At 43.9% G+C, this 21,976-nt stretch overlaps 1 protein-coding gene across 13 annotated transcripts in view; it reads left to right on the top strand.

Annotated features, from left to right (window-relative positions):
- The window catches only part of CACNA1C (calcium voltage-gated channel subunit alpha1 C), a 662,670-nt gene that overhangs the window by 459,615 nt on the left and 181,079 nt on the right, over positions 1–21,976 (top strand). For all 13 annotated transcript variants that reach the window (XM_047867044.1, XM_047867043.1, XM_047867040.1 and 10 more), the window contains exons 8-9: positions 8,238–8,341; positions 15,664–15,836. In XM_047867044.1, the coding sequence (XP_047723000.1) occupies positions 8,238–8,341; positions 15,664–15,836 (277 nt within the window). The remainder of the gene's footprint in view (positions 1–8,237; positions 8,342–15,663; positions 15,837–21,976) is intronic.

Below are 21,976 nucleotides of genomic sequence, written 5' to 3'. Positions count from 1 at the left end.
TCCCTTCAAATGCAAGGGGCAAGTCTAGAGGATGTTGGAAAGAGCAACCAAGATTTTCAAGCACAGCAACGAATGGAAACCCCAGAGCCGGGTTCATTTTGAACTATCAAATACCTAGTTAGATATACCTAGGGAGAGAATTGGCCATTAAAGCACTAAAGAAGCAATTGATTCAATCACTGGATAAAGCTTGGGATGGAAAGCACCAGGAAGGTCACCAGTAGCAAATGGCAGACACCTACTTCCTACCATGGATAATATCAAGTTTATTTCTCTTTTTCTGTGACATCCGTTATTTATCCCATTGTTATGATTTTGAAGAGTTAGTCGACTAAAACTATAAGATCAAACTGTAATACGTGAACAGTTCCTCAGCTGTTAAAGCTATTAGCCATACATTGGGCCAAGGCCCCAACTAGGTGAATGATTTGTTGAAACATTTATTTTACCAAGTCCGCAGATGACAGGGTAAGGGGTAGGAAACACTGGGGATTTGAAAATTAAGCTGAAACTCAGTCTGAGGTGTGGTTTCTTTGGGCAATGGCTTCTTAAGCCAAAGCCTCTTCATTTACTTTCAGGACATCCACCCTCTTTAAAAATGATGGGGAAAGGTGATCAAATAAAAATATCAGCCTTCTTTAGAAGCACTGAAGCACCAAAACCAAGGAAAGAATCCAATATTGTATGGCATTTACCATTGGTTTCCATTTCTATGTTCAGATTTTGTTTGCTTTTTTTTCTAACAAAATACCCCTCGCCTTCTGCATATAATTCAAAACAACTTGTCTTATATGGTTTGAGTATGTGCCTTCCTGAAGATAGAAGAGACTGTTGAATCAAGATGATCTGCAGAATTCTTAGACATGGTCAAGAACTAGGGTCAGTTTGAAATCCTGAATATTATCCCTTCCAGGTTGTGGCCGAATTGCAATTAAGTAGCATAAACATCAACCAAGTGTCTGTTCAGTGCTGACTTTGTACTTGAGATAGTCACATGCTCTTGTGAAACAGAATAACATGGCTACTTACTCAGGGTTTAGAACATCTGGAGAGGATCACATGTAAGACTCGTGGGAAAAGGAAGCAGGAGTTAGAGTAGGCATCACCCAAGAATGCACATTTCTAGCTCTTTCATATCTAGATAACTGAATAATCCTTCATCAAGAGGATTCTGTTGATCTCTGCTCACTCAGTGCCCTCCTGATCCAAGGTCCCCAAGAGTATTACATACTGTGGAGCACAATAAAAGCACTCTGGTCTAGGTTTTCCTGGACTCACACCCCAGCCCACCCTACCACCAACATACTGGGATAGCTTCTTTCTGACACCACCCATTGACCCCCCACACTTGGTTTCTCCAGGATCAGTTGTTTCATTGATCCTTAAAAAATAGAAATTGGACTAAAATAGGATTAGAAAGAATACTTAGTGAGAAATCATATAAAGAAAAGATTTGTTAGAATCACAAATAGTGTCTTCTGTAATATCTGGGTTAGTTTGGACTCAGCAGGAGAACTTGGGAACAAAATTCTAATGTTTTAACCTTTCATAAGTCAGTTGTCAGCTCCACACTTTGTCTTGTTGTCCCACTTACATGTCTGGACATGCTGGCAAGATAATTCCTACTAAACTCTCTCTCTCTCTCTCTCTCTCTCTCTCTCTCACACACACACACACACACACACACACACACAGGCAGGTTGATTCAGGCTTTACCCTATTTTTCCCCACTCAATCTTTTCTTCAAAAAGCCACCTTTTTTCACTGCAGAATATAGAAAATGAGTCACTGAAGGCATCAAGAAAGCAGAAATGAAGCTGAGCTCTATTGATGACCTAATAGTCATTCTAAATGAAGAGCTGAGAAAAAATCCTCAAGTAACCTAGAAACAGTATTCTGGGCTCTTTAACAGGTATCAGAGTAGAGAAAGTGGTAGGTCCTACTTAAGACCCTGCAGTTCTTAACTTTTAATCTGCTTCAGTGAAAGTGCTCCCCACTTAGTGCACATGCCGCTTTAAATAAAGAATGTCATTTAGTAAACTGGTGGTTTATAAGCATATCAAAAAGAAAATTAGCATCTCTCAAAGATATTATTTAATTATTTGGTTTTATTTTATTCATTTCCCTGGCATTAGAGGAGTCCTTATTATTCAATAATTCCATTTAACAAACATTTATTGAGCATGTACTGTGTTCCCAGGACTGAGTAGGGACTCGGGTAGAGAGATGGGGAGGTGTTCTGCCCTCAAGGAATTTAGGATCTGATTGAAGAGCTAAGGGACACACAAAGAAACATAACTTAGCAGCACAGGACAGTACACTCAGGGAGAGCAGAGAGAGTTCCACACTGGCACAGAGCACTTCAGGAAGAAAGTGGAATTTCACTGGCCTTGAGGCTCTTCCTCCTGGGAAAAGCAAGCTTTATAACATTTTGGGAGATTGGAGAGAACTGTGTTGTAGGTTCTCTCAATAGCTCAGCTCAGCTGCCCCAATGTGTCTGAAAAGCCACCTACCTAGAGGTGCAGTCACAGGCATCAAACTCAACCCCACACCTGGTGGCTTCCCAGGACAAACAAACATTTCTTCCTTTGGCTGTGAGCCAGCCTTCTCCTACACAGGTGTTCATACCTGGGGCCACCAGTCCACTCCTTATGCCCTCTAAACTTCCCCAGGATGTCAGTGCATGATTCCAACTGAGTTCAGGGATTTTTTTTTTAATAGATCAAGGATTTAATTTTGTTGGCTTGCCTTTATGTCAGGAGGCTGTTGGTGTCTTTCCCCCACATAATCCAGGCTTTTACTTGTGCCCTGAGGCATTCACGGGTTTTCCATGTACAATGATAAATAGGTGCAGGGGGTGGAAAGGAGTCAGGTAGTACCTGTTGTCTGACTTGCTACTCATTGACCTGTGGATGGGAACCCCATGTCCTCTAATGATTCTAGCAGCCATATCATCCTCTAATGATACTCTGTGCAAAGCACTGTGACTTTTATGGGTTTACACCTCCTGCCTTTGATGACAAGCGACAGACTTCTTGGCATTTGCTGAAACTACTTAGTCTTTTTAGATCCCCAGTGCCTATGCTATGAATCTGATAGGAGAAAATACCACAACTTGAAAACTCATGGAAATCAGCTAGGCTTGAGAGTAGCCTTGACAGACTAGGGTCCAGGGGTTTTGTTCCTCCTATTTTTTTCTTTCTGGGAAAAAATAAATGTTGGATTTGAAGGTCTAAGGTTGAAGTTGCCCTCAAGGAATTAAATGTTCTTTTCAAAAGGTTCTTCTGTATTTTTCATTCAGTATCACCTTTGGTGTGTCTATGGATTCTGGGAATTATTTTAATAAGGTGTGTGTTTCAGCAAAGCCTGGTGTCATCCTGTTAGTCCTTGGGCCTGAAGGCCGCAATGGCTGCTTATGGTGGACATCAAGATGTCTAAATACATGCCTTCCTTACAAAAGTCACAAAGCTTCCTTTGTTATAGGCCTAAGAAACATATAGCTTTAATGGTTTGAGAAAACCCATCCTTTTTCACCTCTAAATAAGGGTGTCAGCAATCTGGGTCATTTTTAAAAAATATGTCTTTATTTATTCTCTCTCTTCTTAATAGCTCCATTCCAGCTGATTTAAGACATCAATCTCATCACTCCAGGCATTGCCCTACTTCAGAGACACCCAGCATTGTATGCTCTCTGCTCAGTCTGCCCCCAAAAGTAGGTGGCCTAGAATAAAGAAGAGAAAGCAAAAGAGAAGACAAGAAAGGGGTGCTCTCCTCTCAGGCCTGAGCCACACAGACCAGAGAATCACCCACTGGTGGCTGCTGAGCATTGCTGCCTGAGGAAGTGATGGGGTCTTGGGAACTTGTTAATCTCCCCACCTGTCCTCCTACCTCCTGCTCCTCACCTGCTATTCTGCATCTTAAACCTTTGAAAGAGAGAGAGACCAAACCAAAAGCATAGGACAAAAGAGAGGTAGGGATCCTGAGTCTCCTGAATATAGCCCTGGCTCTCTACAGGATATCTATAGGTCATGAAAATATCTATGAGTCATGAGGTTACCATAGGGATATCAATGGGATATCTATGGGTCATGAGGTTATTATGAGGATATCAATGAGGTATCTATGGCTCTTGAGGTTATAGGATATCAATGAAATCTATGGGTCATGATGTTATCTACAGATCATGTTATGAGGCTCTCTATGAGCTATCTGTGGGCAACATGGTCTATAGCTCCATCTATCTGAAGTCCTTAATGATGCTGGAAGTCATTCCCCTTGTGACACAAAGGAAAGGACACCCAATCTGAATAAGGGCCCAAGGAAATTTCCAGGGTTCATGAGTTTGTTGATTTGTGAGAGATATGTGGCCTGGGGAACTGTGTTTTCTGTGAGGTTAAGTGTGCACAAATTTAGGGGTATGAGAAACCAGTCAGGAGAGATTTAATTCCAAGGAGGTTGGTTCAGTGCCAATCAGCCCTCACTCCCACTCACCATATGCCTGGGCTCCAGAGGCAGCTCTGAGAGTGTGAACTGCAGCAAACATGCCATTGCCTTCTGGAACTACTTGTTCCCCTCTGTCCTGAGGAAGGTGAGGAGGTCTGAGATCCTGGGTGAAGCAGGAGAACTCACTCAGAACAGGCCCCCTTGGGGAAAACTCTTCTAGGATTAGCACAGAGCAGTTGGTTGGTCAGAAACATGCATCCATGGGGTTGTATGCAAAGCACCATTGGTGCTTTTCTCAGGTGGGTCCACAGCTTCCATCAGCTTCCTGACCAGCCCACCCTTGCTAACTTAGGGAAGAGGAAGGGTCTCTGACTTTCGTTGGAAGGACTTAATCTGATAAAGGAAAAGCTGGGACACCTGAAGGGTTCATGGCCTTGAATCCACTTTCTATAAACACCTCCTGGCAGATGCCTTCTCCTATCTCAGGGCTGTTTTCAACCCCGTCGCTTTCACTGGCACAGAACATGGTGTCTTACACATAGTAGGCAAAAATGTGACATACAGACCCTGGGATCACATGGCCATCCTTACAATCATTATGTGGCCTGTGGTTGCCTAGCTCACTGTGGTGCCTGTGCCTTTCTCCTCCCTAACTTTATTTCACCAGTCCTGCCCCTTCCTGTATGACTGCCATATTCTTTTTCTCCTCCTGGGAGTGAAGGTAGTTATAGGTCTTTCCTCTGCTGGTTACTTTCTGGTTAAAGGAGGCTCCCAGGCTCCTTGTGAAAGGGGCACAGTCTGACACACACAGACTTTACTAACCTGTCTCTAGATTTTTTGCTAGATATTTTAGTATTCAACCACTGGAAAAAGCCTCCATCCCAGAGCCTGGATGGCTTTTCAGCTGTGGGTTCTATTTTTGATAATTGCCAAGTTCCTAGGAAACCCACCATTCTGTCATAGGATCGCATGGCCTCTGGGCTTCGTTCCTGCTCCAGCACTCCTTCTGCCTTCAGTGACCCCATAGTTCAAGGTTTACCCACTCCTGCCTGGTTAGGCCCTTGCTAGCTTCTCTGAGCCTCATACAGCCACTCTTCCCTTTGAGCTTCTATAACCCTGCCTGTTTATTCCTACAACTGCATTTACCACCTCCAGTTGTAGTTGCCTTTTATTTATCTGTCCCCCATGCTAGCAAGGGCTTCCTATTTATAGCACAGTACCTGGCACATATCAAGTTCATTGATTCACTCAACATTTACTGAGTACCTGTCATGTGCAAGGCACTGTTTTCAGCACCAGTGAACAAACCAAATCAGAACTGCCTGTCCTCATGGAGCTTACATTCCGCATGGAAGACACACACATAATAAATATGTGTATATAAATGTATGATAAGTTATACAGTTAGAAAGTGATAAGTACTATGTGAAAAACAGCAGAGTATTTGGGAATGGGAATGCTCAAAAAATTCATGTTAAACCCAATTATGCAATGGTTGAGTGGACAAATGTTGGGAACTCTTCTTTTGCTGAGTGAGTGACTCAGTTCAAACCAGTGATCCCCAAGCCCTTAACACAATTTTTGTACTCTGCACTATGGTTACATTTGGTAGATTCTTCTAACAAAAATATAGTAACCCCAGATACGTAATATTAGATTTGAAAAGAACATATAGGAATACAACACTTCAAACCAATCCAACTAGGTAGGTCTCCCAGAACTTCTCATTCTTTTCCACTCACAGCACACAGAGAACACAGTATTTGTCCAGCGTGATTAGGCACATGGATAAGGTTTCTTGGAGCCTGAGAAGCCCTGAGGGCTGAGGGCAGTACTATCCCAGCACACATGTGACTCATCTGAGGCACCTGGCTTTTGAATCACCTGGGTGACTAACATTCAGAGTTATGAGGTGTACCAATTTGGGGGGAATGGCCCAGGGATCTGCAATGGTAACAATTCTTCCAGATGATTCTGATGCTGGTGGTCTTCAGACCACACGTTCAAGAACATTGCCACGCAACAAAGCAGAGACAAATAGTGAATCACTATTTGTCGTGTCGCGTCCCTGTTTTTGAAGTTGGGAGTTATGGAGAATGGTGTAAATCAGTGGTTCTCAAACTTTAGTATACATCAGACTCACTGCAGGGCTTGTTGAAACATGACTTTTTGGGTCCACCTGCAGAGTTTCAGGAAGGGGCCCAGGTATGTGCATTTCTAAGCAGGTGAGGGCCACACTCTGAGATCCACTAATTCATTCAGGAAGTTTTTGTATTAGGAATTTGGATTCCTGTAAGGGAATTTCACAAGGGCAAAGTTGTGGTTCATTTTAGGAAGATAAGACTAAATCCTGATTGGTCTAGCCAGAAAGCATCAAAAGAAGTAAATTTGAGAAACTAAATCAGAATAAATTTCCTGTTTGACAAAAATGCTGCTCTATCACCTTGCATCATGTTCACATGTACCCTCCAGCCAGTGATGTGCTGGTAAATGTTAACCACCAATTCTTAGGAGCAAAGGGGAGAAGGGGTCTGATTGGTGTCATTTGTGCATTTCTGCCCACCATGGTCAGGTTTAGGCTACCATAGTGATATCACTGAACATGGAACTGGGAAGAGACACAGTGGCTTTCCAAAGCCTAGGGGAACAAGTTCCAGCACACCACTGCCTCCAGCTACTCCAGGGGTTTGCAGCCTTTCAGACTGTTTCCATGACCCTTGTTAGGTGTGGTCACAGTCTCCAGGCTACAGGCTCTTTCCATCTAGGAAATATGGTTGCAGGACTGGAACTGTTCTCTGAATACATAACTAAAACGACCATCTTTCCTGGGCTGTGGCCCATAGTGCTCGTGAAGCACTGGACTTTTGCCTCTAAATCCTGGGCCCAGATCAGGAAAGCCCCTTAGGAAGTTCTCTCCTTCCTCACATCCTTGAAGATTCTGGATCTCTGGCTCCATCAGTAAGAGCTGAGGCACTCCTGACACCAAGGTTGGGGTACCCCCAGAGTGCAGTGAAGGATTTAATGCCATGTAAACCCAACTGAGCTAAAACCATCCTACACTGAAGAAATAGTTTTTTCAGGTGGCCCACCTTCTTAGACAAGTGAAAACATTGAAGGAAGCTTTGTGTTCCAGAAAATAAAACAACAGAGAGAGCCAGAAAAGCCTCCTCTTGAGGCAAAGCCTGCAAAGGGCCTTTGCAGGTCAGGTCAGGGTCATGAGGAAGTATTTTGAACATTGAGGGTGACAGTGGTAACCATGGACCCTAGTTTAGCCTCACAAGTCTCCAGTTCTGTTCACACCCTTCATGCCTGCCTCCTCACTTTAACTCATTCTGCTCTCTCTTTCCTGCTCTTTTCCTGCTCTCATTCTGCTCTTCATCTTTCCAGATGCAGGACGCTATGGGCTATGAGTTACCCTGGGTGTATTTTGTCAGTCTGGTCATCTTTGGATCCTTTTTCGTTCTAAATCTGGTTCTCGGTGTGTTGAGCGGGTAAGCTTACCATTTCTATGTACTCTTTACAATGCAGCCGAGCAAGGTCCCAGGTCCCACTATATACATCACCAGGGTCCTCGGGGATGGGATCCTAACAGGCCAGGAAAACCAGAAAAAAAAGTCCCTGTTCAACCACAGATTCTGACCCATTGGCTGGGCAGGCTATTTGGCCTCTGATTTGGACCTAGAGGATCCCCAGGTCCCGGCACTGCTTGGGTCAGTGTCCAGGATCTGGTGATGGGCACTTGGCCGTGCTCGGCTGCTGAGTGTGCCTCACTAACTATCATTCCATTCTTCCAGGTCAATGATGCCGTAGGAAGGGACTGGCCCTGGATCTATTTTGTTACACTTATCATCATAGGGTCATTTTTTGTACTTAACTTGGTTCTCGGTGTTCTTAGCGGGTAAGCAGGACCAAGGAAAAAGGTCTTGATTTTATTTATTTTATTTACTCTTTATGCTATTCCTGGCTTTATTCTTTTTTCTGGCTCTGATGAACCTGGGATAAGAGGCCACCTCAGGAGCCTTGAAGTGAATGTCCTTGGTCTGGCTGGACAGAGGATCAAATGTACAAGGATTAATCTGTTGGTTTGGGCTTCATGAGGAGATACCTAGACTCATCTGTCTCCTGCCAGCTCATGCAACCCCCTCCTACCCTCAAGTGGCTGTTCAGGTAGGCAGGATGCTTCTCCTTCTACCTGAGGAGTTGCATGGTGAGACCCTTGAGTCGAAAGGGTTTGGAAGCAGGGATTGCAGGGAAGATTCACAGACTGTGCTGCTAACACATGCAACAGCCTTGCAAATAGGTACTTGCCTAATTACAGTTTGAGACAGGCTAACAGTAAAAATTTCAGATAGCTCTTATTCAGTACTAAATGGACTGGAGTAATAAGAGTTGAAAAATAAATAAACAAACAATTTTAAATAGAATAAAAATAAACAAATACAAAATAAAAATAAAATCCCCTTTGATTCTAATTCATAGACTCAGCAGTCCATGTCTTGTATGTCCCTTTCTGGGTGGAAAAGGCAGTTAGCTGTTCAAAGCCATAGGTTATTTGAGAATAGAGGAGATGGAATATACTTTCCTTTAAGTTTATCTACTTGGCTACAAGTATAAAGTTTGCCTAATTTGGGCTTCCCTCTGATAAAGTTAAAAAGTGGTAGAAATAGCCTACGGTTGGGGCATCAAGCCACCTTGGGGATGGCCCCCTTGATACCACAGAGACTCACTGGGCATTTCTTCAATGTACCTTCTTCTTCACAAGTCCATGCCAGCCATGCCAAGGCCTAACACCAAAATGCTCCTGGTGACCTGCTCGTGGGTGACCCACTCTGCTGCCTTCGCTACATGGGGGTGGGGGACAATCTATTTCTGCCCTGATCAAGACAGGTCAGCTGCTTCAAGTAGCCTTTCCTATGTCTCCAGGGACATTAATGCTGGGACAAAGTCAGGCCTGATGGGAACAATTGCTTTTCATTTTTACTAAGTACATAAACTGGGAACATCTACTTCTGTCTCCTGCCATTGCCTAATGCATTGCAGGAGCATCAGGTTTAGTCTTTGGGATTTGGTGAAGGAAAGAATCTGCTTCCACCCACACTTCTTGCCATGGTGGGTGGCCTGTTAGAGACTTTGATGACACCATGCCTTTTGCCAAGGTAAGGCCACACAGGAAACTAGTGTTTCCCATCAGGAGAAAAAATGATGAACAGGACAGCATAAGCCCCTGATTAGCTGCCTGGAAGGTGGAAAGGTTTTGATTTCTGTGTTCCAACACAAGAAAATGCCACTGTGTTTATATGGGAATCACCAAGGAAAGCATTAAAAAATCCAACTTCATCACTCTCACCCAAGACAAATTTGAACACCCCAGCTCTGCACTTGTTAGATGCGTAATGTTTGGTGACTTCACCCTTTTAAACCATCTGAAAAATGAAGATAATAACACCAACTCATAGGTTGGTGTGATAATAGAGAGAGATCATTTGTGTAAAATACTTAGCGTATAGTAAGTGCTCAATAATGGTGCTGTCATGACAATGATTATTGTTTACTTGGTGCCTATCATAACTGGAATTATTGAATAGAATCATCAACCTTTTCCTTTTAAAGATGAGGAAAGTGCGCCCAGACGTAAGTGACTTGTGTGACATCATTATGCTTGTAAGTATCAGAACGAGGACCAGCACTCAGGCACAGCCTGGACCCCATCTTCTCATCGGTGTCTGTGGGATATACACTGAATGAACTTAAGCTGTAACACAAGCCAGAGCTCTGAACCTTTTAAAAAAATGATTCTACTTTCTTCCCCCAAAGATTAGGATCGATTCTAAGCAAGTGAAATTCTCCCCAGGAATCCAAAGTAGAGAATCAGCACTAGCCCATGAAGGCCCCTCATCAAGCAAAGTATCCACTCACAGTCATTCTTGGCTCCCCCAGGAAAGCTGTCTTCTTGGTGATATCAAAGCAGAGAAATCAAATGGCAACAATTGCTGATGTGAGAGAAAAGTTGTTTTGAAGACCATGTCTTGGCCCAACTCATTCCCATTGAGATAGTGTGTGTACAAATACCTAGACCAAACCCTGGCACATAGTAATACTTCAAACATGAGTTGATTCTGAATAGGAACACTAAGGCTTTCAGACTTCAGAATCGGCTCTTGTGTAAATTGGTCTCTGTGGAATACCTTCCCCAGCATCTGCTCCCTGACCCAGAGTGGGAGTCTGCTCCTCACAGCTCCAAAACTGCTGAGGGAGAATCTCCCAAGTCTTCCTGGGCCACTGGGCACATCCTCTGCCTAGTCAAAGAAGTGTCTGTGGAAAGGCATCTCCCCTTCTTGGTTTAAGGAGGCCTCCTAATCAGTCAAAAGGGCTGGCCACTCTGAATGGGTGGCCCTGAGTCCACTCAATGACAAAACCTGGAATCAGGCTCTTACTGGCTGACCACATGGTGGCAGTGGTTTCAGTTTTGAGTCACCATCTTGATCAAACAGGACAGTAATATAAAAGTCACCACAATAATACAACCAAATCCCACTTATTCATCATTCAGACTTCTGATTAAGCCAACCTTCCAAAAGTATCCAAAAAACTCTCAGAGCTCCACAAAATTCACTGTCCCAATGATAACATGAACAGTAACCATCATTCTCCATGGCAGGCTCTATGCATGGAGCTGCAGGTATATAGCTCATTCAGTGTTCACAAAAACCCTATGAGTTAGGTGTTATTTATAACTCCATTTTATAGAGAATAAAATAGAGGCTCAGATGAGGAAATTTCACTTCAATTCTTACAGACGAAAATGGAGGATCCAGGGTTAAACCCAACCAATGGGAATCCACAGCCTCTACCCCTATCCTCCATGTTATACTGTCCCCAAGCCCAGTTAACCAGTTAATCCTACATTCCTAAATCATAGTCAAGAAGCAGAGAGGTGAATAGCAGTAAGTGTAGTGAGGAGGGATGAGAGGAGCAGAGAGGAAGCAGAACCAACCCATAGGCTGGCTGCTGGAAACAGCCACTGGGAACAGAAAGAGCCCCAACAAGAAGAACCCCTACACCCATCAGTTAGTGATTATATTATTTACAGTCCGACACAGTAGCTCATCCTCATAAATTATGTCCTTCAGTCACCAAAAAAAGTTAAATTGTGCTTGGACTATTCTGTTAAAGCAGGAAGGAAAGATGACACTCTATAAAATAAAAAATAGAAATTTCGAGATTTTGGTCACCAGAGAGTTAGGCATCCTTTACCTAGAACCTTCACATATCTAGAGCATCTTCTTCCTTATGAAGCCAGATGGAGTCAGCGTAAAGAATATACATCTCATGGATTTTTTTTTCAAAATGGTTTAGTGTTCATTATCTATTGATCCTCACAAGCTTACAGGACTGGTATTACCACCAACAAGAATTGGATTATATTTGCTTTTCTCTCCAGAAATCTCTGTCTCCAGCCTACTAAAATTAAAGCAGTGACAGTGAGATTCCCAACATTGTACTTAAATTGTGGTCAGGTAGAAGTTCCTGGCCTCTGGAATCTGGTCACTCTTTGTTTTTAAGTGATTGCAGAGAACTTCAGACATGTGCTTTCAGTAGACAAAGAACTCAGGATCTCTTAGATGGAGAGCCATCCTGTCCCCTTTCCCACTGGGAAATGGGTGTGTCTCCCCAAAACAGCAGGGGTCTTGGTGGAGAGGCATTTTGCAACCTGATAGCATGCCTGGCCCATGGCACATAGTTAAGACACAATGTCTAGGCCCAGAAAGAAGCAAGAGAAATGCCAGGACATGCATTCTTTGTGGGTGAAAGCAGAAGAGATAGCAACATCTATAGTCATTTTCATTTTCTGTATAGTTATGCGTTATGAGGTCACCATGAACATTGAGTTAATGAATACTAAACCATTACTCTTAGGAGAAATACAAGACTAGGATCCTGTGAGTCTATAGTCACAAGATTTTTGTCAAATAACCAATACATAACCTTATTTTATGTGTGTTTCTGTTTAAAGGCATCTTATTTAATATATATTGTTGATTCATTAACATTGTGCTCATGGCACTATCACTGATGCCTTAATGGAGCTTATCTAACACATGTACTTTTTCTGTAAAGCACCACAGCCTTCTTCCACTAAAGAACACTAGACAGCACTTCAACATTGTGTTTGGGGGCTATTTTTAACAGAAAAACCACCAATAAAAAGTGCAGAAATGTGAAAAACATGGCACTAAAGAGACCATAAAAAGTACACTTGTTTACAGTATAAGAGCTGAAACAAAGGCAGAGTGTTGCCTTGTTTAACCTCAGCTAGGAGTGTGATTCCAGTTTTACCCCATGCTGCACATATCTACATATGACCACAATGGCACACAAATATCAATTTGGGAGTTACAAATAAGTTTTAGCAAGTAGGCAAATTCGCAAATACAGAATCTATGAATAATGAGAATCGACTATATTGATCATGAGAGGGCCTAGAGCCCCACCAAGCCCTCTGTATTGATTGGATTTTCCACATGCACCTCCCTCTGTGTGCTTTACATTACTGAATACTGGCCCCAGCTCTCTATTCCACCTCTCACTTTTCACATTGGCCATTGCTGTGAAGAGCTGTGCTCCTGCCTTATAACAAATGCCATGGCTATGGCTGATTGTCTGGCCAGCTCTGGTCCCTGGGCCCAGCACAGCCCATCAGGCTGGGGCTTCATGTCTTCATTAGTTCAGTCCCCAGAGCGGGCACATGGCTAGCATCCAGGCAAGGAGATAAAGCGAACCAGAAAATCCCTTACTGCATGGGATCTGGAGAGAGAAACTGTGACTCACCTTCCATCCAGCCACAAGCCTAGTTATACCCCTCACACTATAGGAGCCAAAGGGAGCCAGAAGGACTTCAGATCCAGTCCTGCCTCTTCTCCATTCCCTTCACACCCCCAATACAACCTCATGGATATTTATGTAAGTTCCCCAGAGTCTTGGAGTATGGATGATGAACTTTCATTCCATGGGGCAAATGCTGTAACATAAGACTGGATCGATTGTCCCTACTCCAGTTTGATTCCAACCCTGTTCTCCTGACTCCAGAAGGATGGGTAGTTGTCTTGTAACTAGAACTTGAGACCTCTGCAAAATAATCCAAAAGAGCTAAAGTGAACCCATAACTATTAAGTCACCTTACAACTCCAAACCCATTCCACAGAAAAGGAATGGAGAATGCAAATGTATGAGGGCATAATGATAGTCCAGAGAAGGTCCTGGAAGCACAGCTATTGGAGTGGATTTGCATGGGGAAGGAACTACCATATGAGGTGACCATTTCTAGAGAACAAGCCTACAGCCCAGGTGGTATGCCCAGATATAGGGGGCATATCCAAGCTCATCCACAACAGCAAAAGGGGGGAGGGAACAAAGCAAGGCAAAGCTTCCATCTTCGTTTTGAGCTGTCAATCTGGTTGCTTTTCCCTGGCATTAAACTTCCTTGGAAGAAAATGAAGGTACTGCCAGTTGGCAGGAAGCCGGAGAAAGAGCAAGTTCAATCCAATTAGAACTGGATTCAATCAAATTTAAGAAGAAAATTCCATCCAAAGCAGAGCATCATTAAGACAGCAGTTCAAGAAAACTCGTTAGCTTGAGAGCCCCCGCATCTCCCAATTAAAAAATTCCCTAGACCACTCCTTGTCCTAACCCCTTTTCACCATAAAAATAGTGAATGCTAAAAATCTGTACGCTCTGAGGCCATATAAGCAAAATGCAAATACTAAATAGATAGTGGATGTGGTGACAGAGGCACCTCTACAGGACTGAATGGATTCAGGCGCTGAGCTTTTGTCCCTCTGTGATTTGTTGCTGTGCCCTTCCTTCCAAGGTGCCTTTCCTTAGTGTGGCTTGTGCCTTCAAGGTGATTGCTACAGCCTCCTGCCCTGAACTAGGCCTTTACTGGTAAGAGAAGGAAGAATCAGGTCTCTGTGAACTAACCAAGATGCCCAGTACATGTCACACATACACACACCACCACCACCACCACCAAGGGCCCCATTTCCCATTGACTAAATATCAAAGACGAAAATGCTCCTATAGTCCTATTTTGGAAGAAAAGGCATTAAGAGTTCAGAACTAGCCCTCTTGAATATCTCCTTCTGCTGCCAGCCCCTTTCTTGCTAGGAAGTGCATTTGAAGTCAGAGAGAAAATAAGAACAGAATCAGAAAATAGGAAAGAAATACCAATTTTGTCAGAAATTTTTCAGTACGCCCTTCTTTCAGTAAATCCCAATCCAATTCCAATTTCTACTCATGATTACTTTAAACTGAATGCATCATTTAACTTTTATATCATCTTTCTTTTATATATTTTCCATTCTGATTACATTTCTTTTTTAACATAAAGGGCAGCCCCCAGGACATTTTCTTGTGTTTGGAGTCCTCATTTGTCTCCTCGTGGGGAAGAACTTTCTCTAGATTAGAAATCCTTCCAGGCATGTTAAAAGTGGCAAAACGAGCTCTAGTAGTAAGAATAGAGATTAAGGAGGTTAAATCTCCTGGGCCTTAAATCAGTGGTGTACTGGTAAATATTTACCAATCGGCTCTGCAGGGAGAAAAAGCCCTAGTTTGTAGCATTTTGCCAATTTCCATGGTGTAAATATTCCCACCGTGGCCAATTTCAAGCCACAAGGAGATATCAGTGAAGCTAGAGCAGCAAAGAGCTGTGTGTGGTGGGCTCCCAGGAGCCAGTGCAGGTGAGTGGGCTTTGGCACACCACCAGTCCTAACACCTTTGTCATCCAGAGATGTTTGTAAGGCTTTCCAATGGCCACCCAATTCCAGGGGAAAATGAAAGTGCATGGTCCAAAACTGTCATGGAGGTTTTAAGTGACTGTTTGAAAAGGGTTTCCAGGTCACTGGAGTACAGTCACTATTAAAAGACAAAGTCTGTGACCATGATCCAAGAATAATGAAATGGACTTTATCCGTTACTTTGTACTCTGGTGGCCTGTGTCAAGAATGTCCGCTTCAGTGACTTTCTGTTTATGTGAGAGTGAAGACAAAGCCTGGGATGAGAGAATGCTGTCTGTAGAAAGCAGGGGCAGGTGGGCAGGTCTCCTGGTGCAAAGAGAAGAAATTAATCCCTTTATTTCCTCTTATCTCCATCTCTCCTTCCCACCCACCTGGCCCTCTTCCTCCGTGTGCTCCCCTACCCTGCCACTCCACTCTCTCTTGCCAGAGAGTTTTCCAAAGAGAGAGAGAAGGCCAAGGCTCGGGGAGACTTCCAGAAGCTGCGAGAGAAGCAGCAGCTGGAAGAGGACCTGAAGGGCTACCTGGACTGGATCACCCAGGCAGAGGACATCGACCCTGAGAACGAGGACGAAGGCATGGATGAGGAGAAGCCCCGAAACAGTGAGCAGCTGTCCTGTCTTGGGCTGGGTTCTGGGAGAGGGAGGGGACAGAGTCCAGAACAGTGAAACCTTCTACCACCAACTTGTCCTTACAGTTTGTCTACCTGGAGCAACATTTGTAGCATTGATTGTGATCATTTCTGCTCATAGAAATCAGTCACAGATGGGAAATAATAGCTGTTGATCTGTAAAGCCTCATATTCCTTTTAGAATCCAAGGAGTCTAAAAGACAGTTGAGATTTTGCTAAGGTGGACTCTTTTTTTTTTTTTTTTGATCAGACATCCTCCTCCAGGCTCCATCTCTTTGGGCAGGGGTTAGATTACAGTCTTCCCATTAGAGTTTTAAAATCCCTACTGTGTAGGAATGTGTGTACATATATATCCTAACACACATATGTGTGTCTAACATGTGAGTCCAGTTTCTTGTCCTTGTGAGTAGGCATTAATTATGTCCATTGTGTTCAAACCCCTCCCCAGTTGATTTCTTTGTGTTTCTACTCATTAGTAACTGAATTCTAATTGGGAATCTGGGAGAAGGAGCAGGTGCAGGGAAAAGAGAAGAAGACAGTCAAAGATGAGAACAAAGAACAGAATGTCTGCTCCCTCATTTCAGAGACTGATTTAACTATCATCTATCAACTATTCCCTTTCTAATAACTCTGCTCAAGATGAAAATATAAAATTAAAACACACAAACAACAAGGGACTGGTAACAACATAAATTAACAACCTGAAGAGACCCTTATGCTCTACTAAGTAGTTTGGCAAGTTGAAAGGCAACACCTTTGATGGATTGTAACAGTGAGCAATAATGCCATTGAGGGTTGTTCTGGAAAAATGCCTGGCACCTAATTTTATACTGTTAATGGTACTGTGGAGTAGTTGAACAGTTGGTGGACTGAATGGCTTGGTGAATAGATAAGTTGACCTGTGAGTGACAGAGAAGCTTACCTCAAAGACACAGGAAATGGCATCTTGGCTCCTCTCTTCACCTTGAGTCAGGGTGGAACACCTAACTCATGAGTAATGGCGATGAACATGTTTCTTCCCATGTTATTAAAAATGTTCAGTATCCACTACTTGCTAAGCAATTAATTGCCATCTACATAGACATATAGTTCTCCTGTTCTCTGGCTAACGCAAGAGCTTCCATGGAGAAGTATGCTGCTTCCTGCCTTGCCCATTAAGTGAAAAAATTCTAAGGAATTTCCAGTAGGAAGTATTCTTTGCTGCTGGAGCAGATCACATTGACAAGACCCATCCACCCACCATCTGGCTAAACTTTGGGAAGAGCATACTGAACTGCCTACCCCAATGGGCAAAGTTTCTGCCAAATTTTCATAAGCTCAAACATGGATGAAATCAAACTCTGGAGACTGTTGTGCCTCTCACCTCATACTCTTTCCTCATGGCTGGAGAAGACTTTTGGGTCTACTTCTCATCCTCAGCCAACCTGTCCTTGGAGGACAGAATGAGAACCTGGCTCCTTCAGTTGTGGAGAAGGTGGTGGAACAGTTCTAGGGAATGAGGCAAGGGAATATGTATCGAAAAAGCAAGATATAGAGAGTAAAATAGACATTTGCAATGAAGTGAATGTGAGAGACTTAGGAACAGAGCCAGAAAATGGGGCCAAAGGACTGTCTATTGGGGAAGTCCAATTAAAAGCAGAATTGATGTGATTAAATTATTAAGGAGTTGGCAACGAAAAGATCTGCAGAAAAGGCAAGTGTGTGGCTTAGTATCTATATTCTCTTCTTCAGAACTTCATAGTTTGCCCTTCAAAACAAATAGGAGGAGAGAAATGCTGTTACAAATTACACGTGTGTTTCAATTAAAGTAACATTTTAGCCTTTGAAATTGTTAAAAGATTACAGGTTAGTGTACTTACCAGTTCTTTTCATCTCAAAAATTAGGTGGTCATTTAAAAAAACAAAAAGGTATCATCACTCTTCATCAATGACCCCGGCAACTTTCAGGCAGAATCCCTGTCAGTACTTACAAAATGCCACTGGTGGTGGGCACCGGTGAGATGGAGCTGTCTCCAGCACAGGGACAGTTTAATGGCACATTCCATGGTAGCTGGGCTTACATAAAGGGGCCCAATTACTCATTTTTTCTAGGAAAAGCTGCAAAACCACTGAGGAAGTAGAAGGAACAGGGATTGGAAAGACAACAGAGAGAAAGGGCATAGTTGAGAAGCATGTCTCTAAGTAATTAGAGTAAATGATGTTTCCAGTGAAATTATATGCAAAAACCTATTCTAGTTCATTCTTTCCTCCCTCCTTCTGTCCATCCCAATTCAGGGCAACTCTGTGCCAGGCACTTTTTAGGCCCTGGGGATATAGTAGAGTCCTCATTTACTGATACAGGGAAGATGGGGAGAGAAAAGATGTTAGGGCAGGAATATCATCAAAACCATTGTAGACCTTTAAGTTTGAAATGTCCATTAGACTTCCAAGTGGAGATGTTGAGTGGACAACTGGGATGAATCTAAGTCTGGGGAAAAGGTCTGGGATAGAATTATAGTTTGCAGAGTCAGCATTAGCCTAGCTGCCATACTAGGGCGTAGTATAGACAGAAGTGAGACGCATTCCAAGAACCTGGGCCCCAGTGATGTTTGGAGACAGGGGTGATGAGGAATAACCAGCAAGGGAGACTTAGACAGGCACTGCCAGACAGACAGGAGAAAAAGTGAAGGAGGGTCCGTGCTGCTCAGAGGTCAAGCAAAGTGAGCGCCGAAAGCGAATCATTGAGCTTAGCAATGTGGAGGTCACCGGTGCCTCAGCAAGAGCAAGTGGGTGAAATGGTTAGGGTCAAAGCTTGAGGGCAAATCAGAGTCTTCTTTCATGAATCTCTTGAGTTTAGCTACTTCACAGAATGGTATCAAGCATTGTTTGAAGACCCTCTGTTGTTGGCATGACCTAGCTGTCAGCCATCTAAGTGTTTCCAGAAAGAGGAGAGGAGGAGACTCATGTAATCCAGCCTGCATGTGACCCTAAGAGGTTAGTGTCTAAAGGCCAACCTTGCATTATATCCCCATCTATAGTCATTTCAGTACTAGACATTGCCTCTGCCACTGGTTACAGACAGCCTTAGGAGAAGGAGAAAATTACACTCATGAAGTGTTTCTGGGCCCAAAAGAGGTGAAGCAAGCAGGGGGTAGGCTTGTGCACTGTTGCTTCTGTGTCACTTCCAAAGCAGGCAGCCACATGTGTCTTAGCCTTCAAGCCCTGCTCCTCTTGGGTAAAGACCAGGGTAATGCAGAGGCCTTCCCTCTCCCTCCAAGCAGCAACGAACATCCCTTTTGAAGACACCACTTAGAAAACTATCACTGCTGCACAGAGCCCACTGGTAGAGATGTGCTGCTCCAAGAGACAGGGCCCTTTTTCCAGCTTCAATATTGAATCTAATAGAAGGCCAGTCGTTAGAGAGAAGCCATAGAGAAAGAGATAAAGTCAGAAATTTCTTCTTCCTTTTTCCTCCTCAAGATCAAAAAATGCATTTATTAAATATCTACCCATATGGGAATCTCTGTCTCATATCATTAAGACATTTTAAATGCAGTCCCAGCCCTCTAAAGCTTGCAGTCTGACAGACATTTATGTGGATGAGCATATAAAAGACAGACAGACGGTGGAAGTGAAACATTGAATTTCCACATAGATAAGCAGGATTAAATATTTACACCAGTGGTATTCAGTTATGTGACTCGGGAGCCACTTTTCCAATCATCATTACCCGACAGAGCCGCATGACTGCTACATGCCCTGCAGAGTCTGGGATAGTGTATTATTGAAATACAGAAATCTGAGGACTTATGAGAACAGCAGGTTGCCCACAAAAAGGCCCCATGTGGCTCAAGAGCAGTAATCTGAAAATCACTGATTTATGTTGTACACATGTCAAGGGCATGTGCATCATTATTTCAACCTTTTTTTTTTTTTTTTTACAATTTAATCCATATAGTCAGTATTTACCGTGGACTTAGCTCATGGTCAGGGGTTACCACACGTCTAGATTTTTGTGACAGAATCCCACCAAGCATCTGGCTCAGATTGCATGAGATGAAACATTAACAACTGTTTTTTCCTTGACTCCATTATTTTGTACCCTTTAATTACCATGTGTGAGAGGGCTGTCCTGACCCCATGCTGCTCAGTGACAGCGGACTGTGCAGACCCCAGATAACTCTTGCTCCCCCACCCCCGTTAATTCCCAGCTGGTCCAAACAAGGGCCCTAAAACTTTAGTGTTGGAATGTGGCCTGAGATAAGGTGAAGAAACTGGAGTCCAAGATAGGAACAGCTCACTTGAGCTGATTATTGGAGAGGGAGGGACTCAGAGCCGGGTCCCCTGATTCACCAGGACTCTCCACCACACCATGATGCTCCTCACAGAAGCCTTGTCAGATGGTTCTCCCCAATTGTCCCTCACTCCTCCCATGGCACTTGGGATGTGTCCCCCTCTTCGCATGCCTGCTAGGCTACACTGTGAGGTCCTCAGCCAGCTGCTCTTAATTCACCCTGTGTCCCTACTTCTTGACAAATCCCTGGGCTTGGAAATATTACTGCACATATAATGCAAGTGATTTACAAGATTTTGTGAGTGCCTGTCCATAAGCAAGTTTTGGCAAAGGATCTTCCACCTTGCCCTGGGCTGTTAGGACACAGAAGCCCTGACCATCATAGCTACTTTTGTCTGTTCAGAAGTGACTTTCTTGTGGCATCATTGATGACTGTCTTTTGGAGTACTTTCATATATACATCTGTTGTCCACTAGCTCTGAATCATTCTCCACTCTTGCAAAGTGTCATTTGAAGCCAGGCAAATGTGCATGGAACCCACATAAGCAAGGACAGTGGCAAGGGAGAAGGATTGCAGTGTCATGGAAAGGTGTGGGGAGCTCTTGAGAAATGAGAGAGAGCTGTGCCCTGAAGATGCCAGTGTCTAGTGGGAGTTGCTATACACCAGGGCTCTGCAGTGACACTATTTCATGGATTCTCTGGCTCCAGTGGTAGCATTGTGTGTGGTACCTCCCTTAGGGGGGTCATGTCATAACAAAGACCCAGGCGGGGGTTTCCATAGGTAGCCATCTGCCTTTGGAGCACAATCTGGCTGCTGTGCTGTCTGGCCCTGCAAGTTTATAGATGCCATTGTCCCAGCCCTGGGAACAGTGGAAGAGCTGCATGAGGGGTGGTATTGAACATAAGTGAGAAGTTGAACATAGCAATTTCAGTGAGCTGCCATATACTTCTTACAGCAAAACCAGTTTGGGGTAAAGCTTGTTAACCTTGAGCCATTACAATCTTCTCAGTGAATGATGGCTATATGCTTCTGGAGGAATGGAGAAGTAAAAGCCCCATAGAATTTGACAGACTTTGATGGCCTGCCCGTGACCAACCTTAGGTCAGTGTAAAGGTGCCTGACTGGTGTGTGAAGTTATAGGTTAATAACTGCTCCTGCTCTGGAAGCACGTACGCACCCCTTCCCTACCCCTTACCCCCACCCACTCAGGGAGACTCCCAGTTCACACACCCTTTCGAGACAGAAGGAAGCTTCCTGCATCCTTGCAGGGCCCAGGGCTCTGTGGTGATGACATATGAAGGAGAAAAAGGCAAGCTGGGGGAGTACAAGAGCACACACAGGGTTATATCTTTAGGGGGGCTTGTGCCAAAAATCAGTTACACCCAACAAGAAGACAAATGGTTACATTTACAGTGAGGAAAATAGTCAACACCAGCTGAGAAATGTACCAGAAGAGGGCTTCTTACACCTTTTTAGATCTAGCACCCATGGCAGCAAGCACTCAGCCAGGTACTTGCCAGGCAATGCTGCAGTTTCCTGGAGACACAAGATTACCCACTGAGCCACCAGATCACTCCTGCTGCTCTTGCCATGTGAAGGGATAAGTGGGAGCTGTCTTCCTGGGATCACTGGCCAACCGTGCACTCAGCAGGGGCAGAGCAAAGAGGCTGTTATATCTTAAAGGACTGAGCAAGGCCAGGAGTCCTCGGTGGGGCCCCAGAGCCTGGAAGGTCCATTCCTTCTCCAGTGCCTGGGAGAGAGCATCCTCTGCCTTCCAACCAGAGTTCCAGCCCAAACCAGCATCTTCCAAGCCTTCTTCTGTCTCTAGCAACTTCACT

The sequence above is a fragment of the Prionailurus viverrinus genome, chromosome B4 (genome assembly GCF_022837055.1).
Source record: "Prionailurus viverrinus isolate Anna chromosome B4, UM_Priviv_1.0, whole genome shotgun sequence".
In the NCBI taxonomy this organism is placed as follows: domain Eukaryota; kingdom Metazoa; phylum Chordata; class Mammalia; order Carnivora; family Felidae; genus Prionailurus; species Prionailurus viverrinus.
The sequence above is the reverse complement of the archived record's forward strand: the minus strand, read 5'-3'. Positions and strand labels throughout refer to the sequence as shown.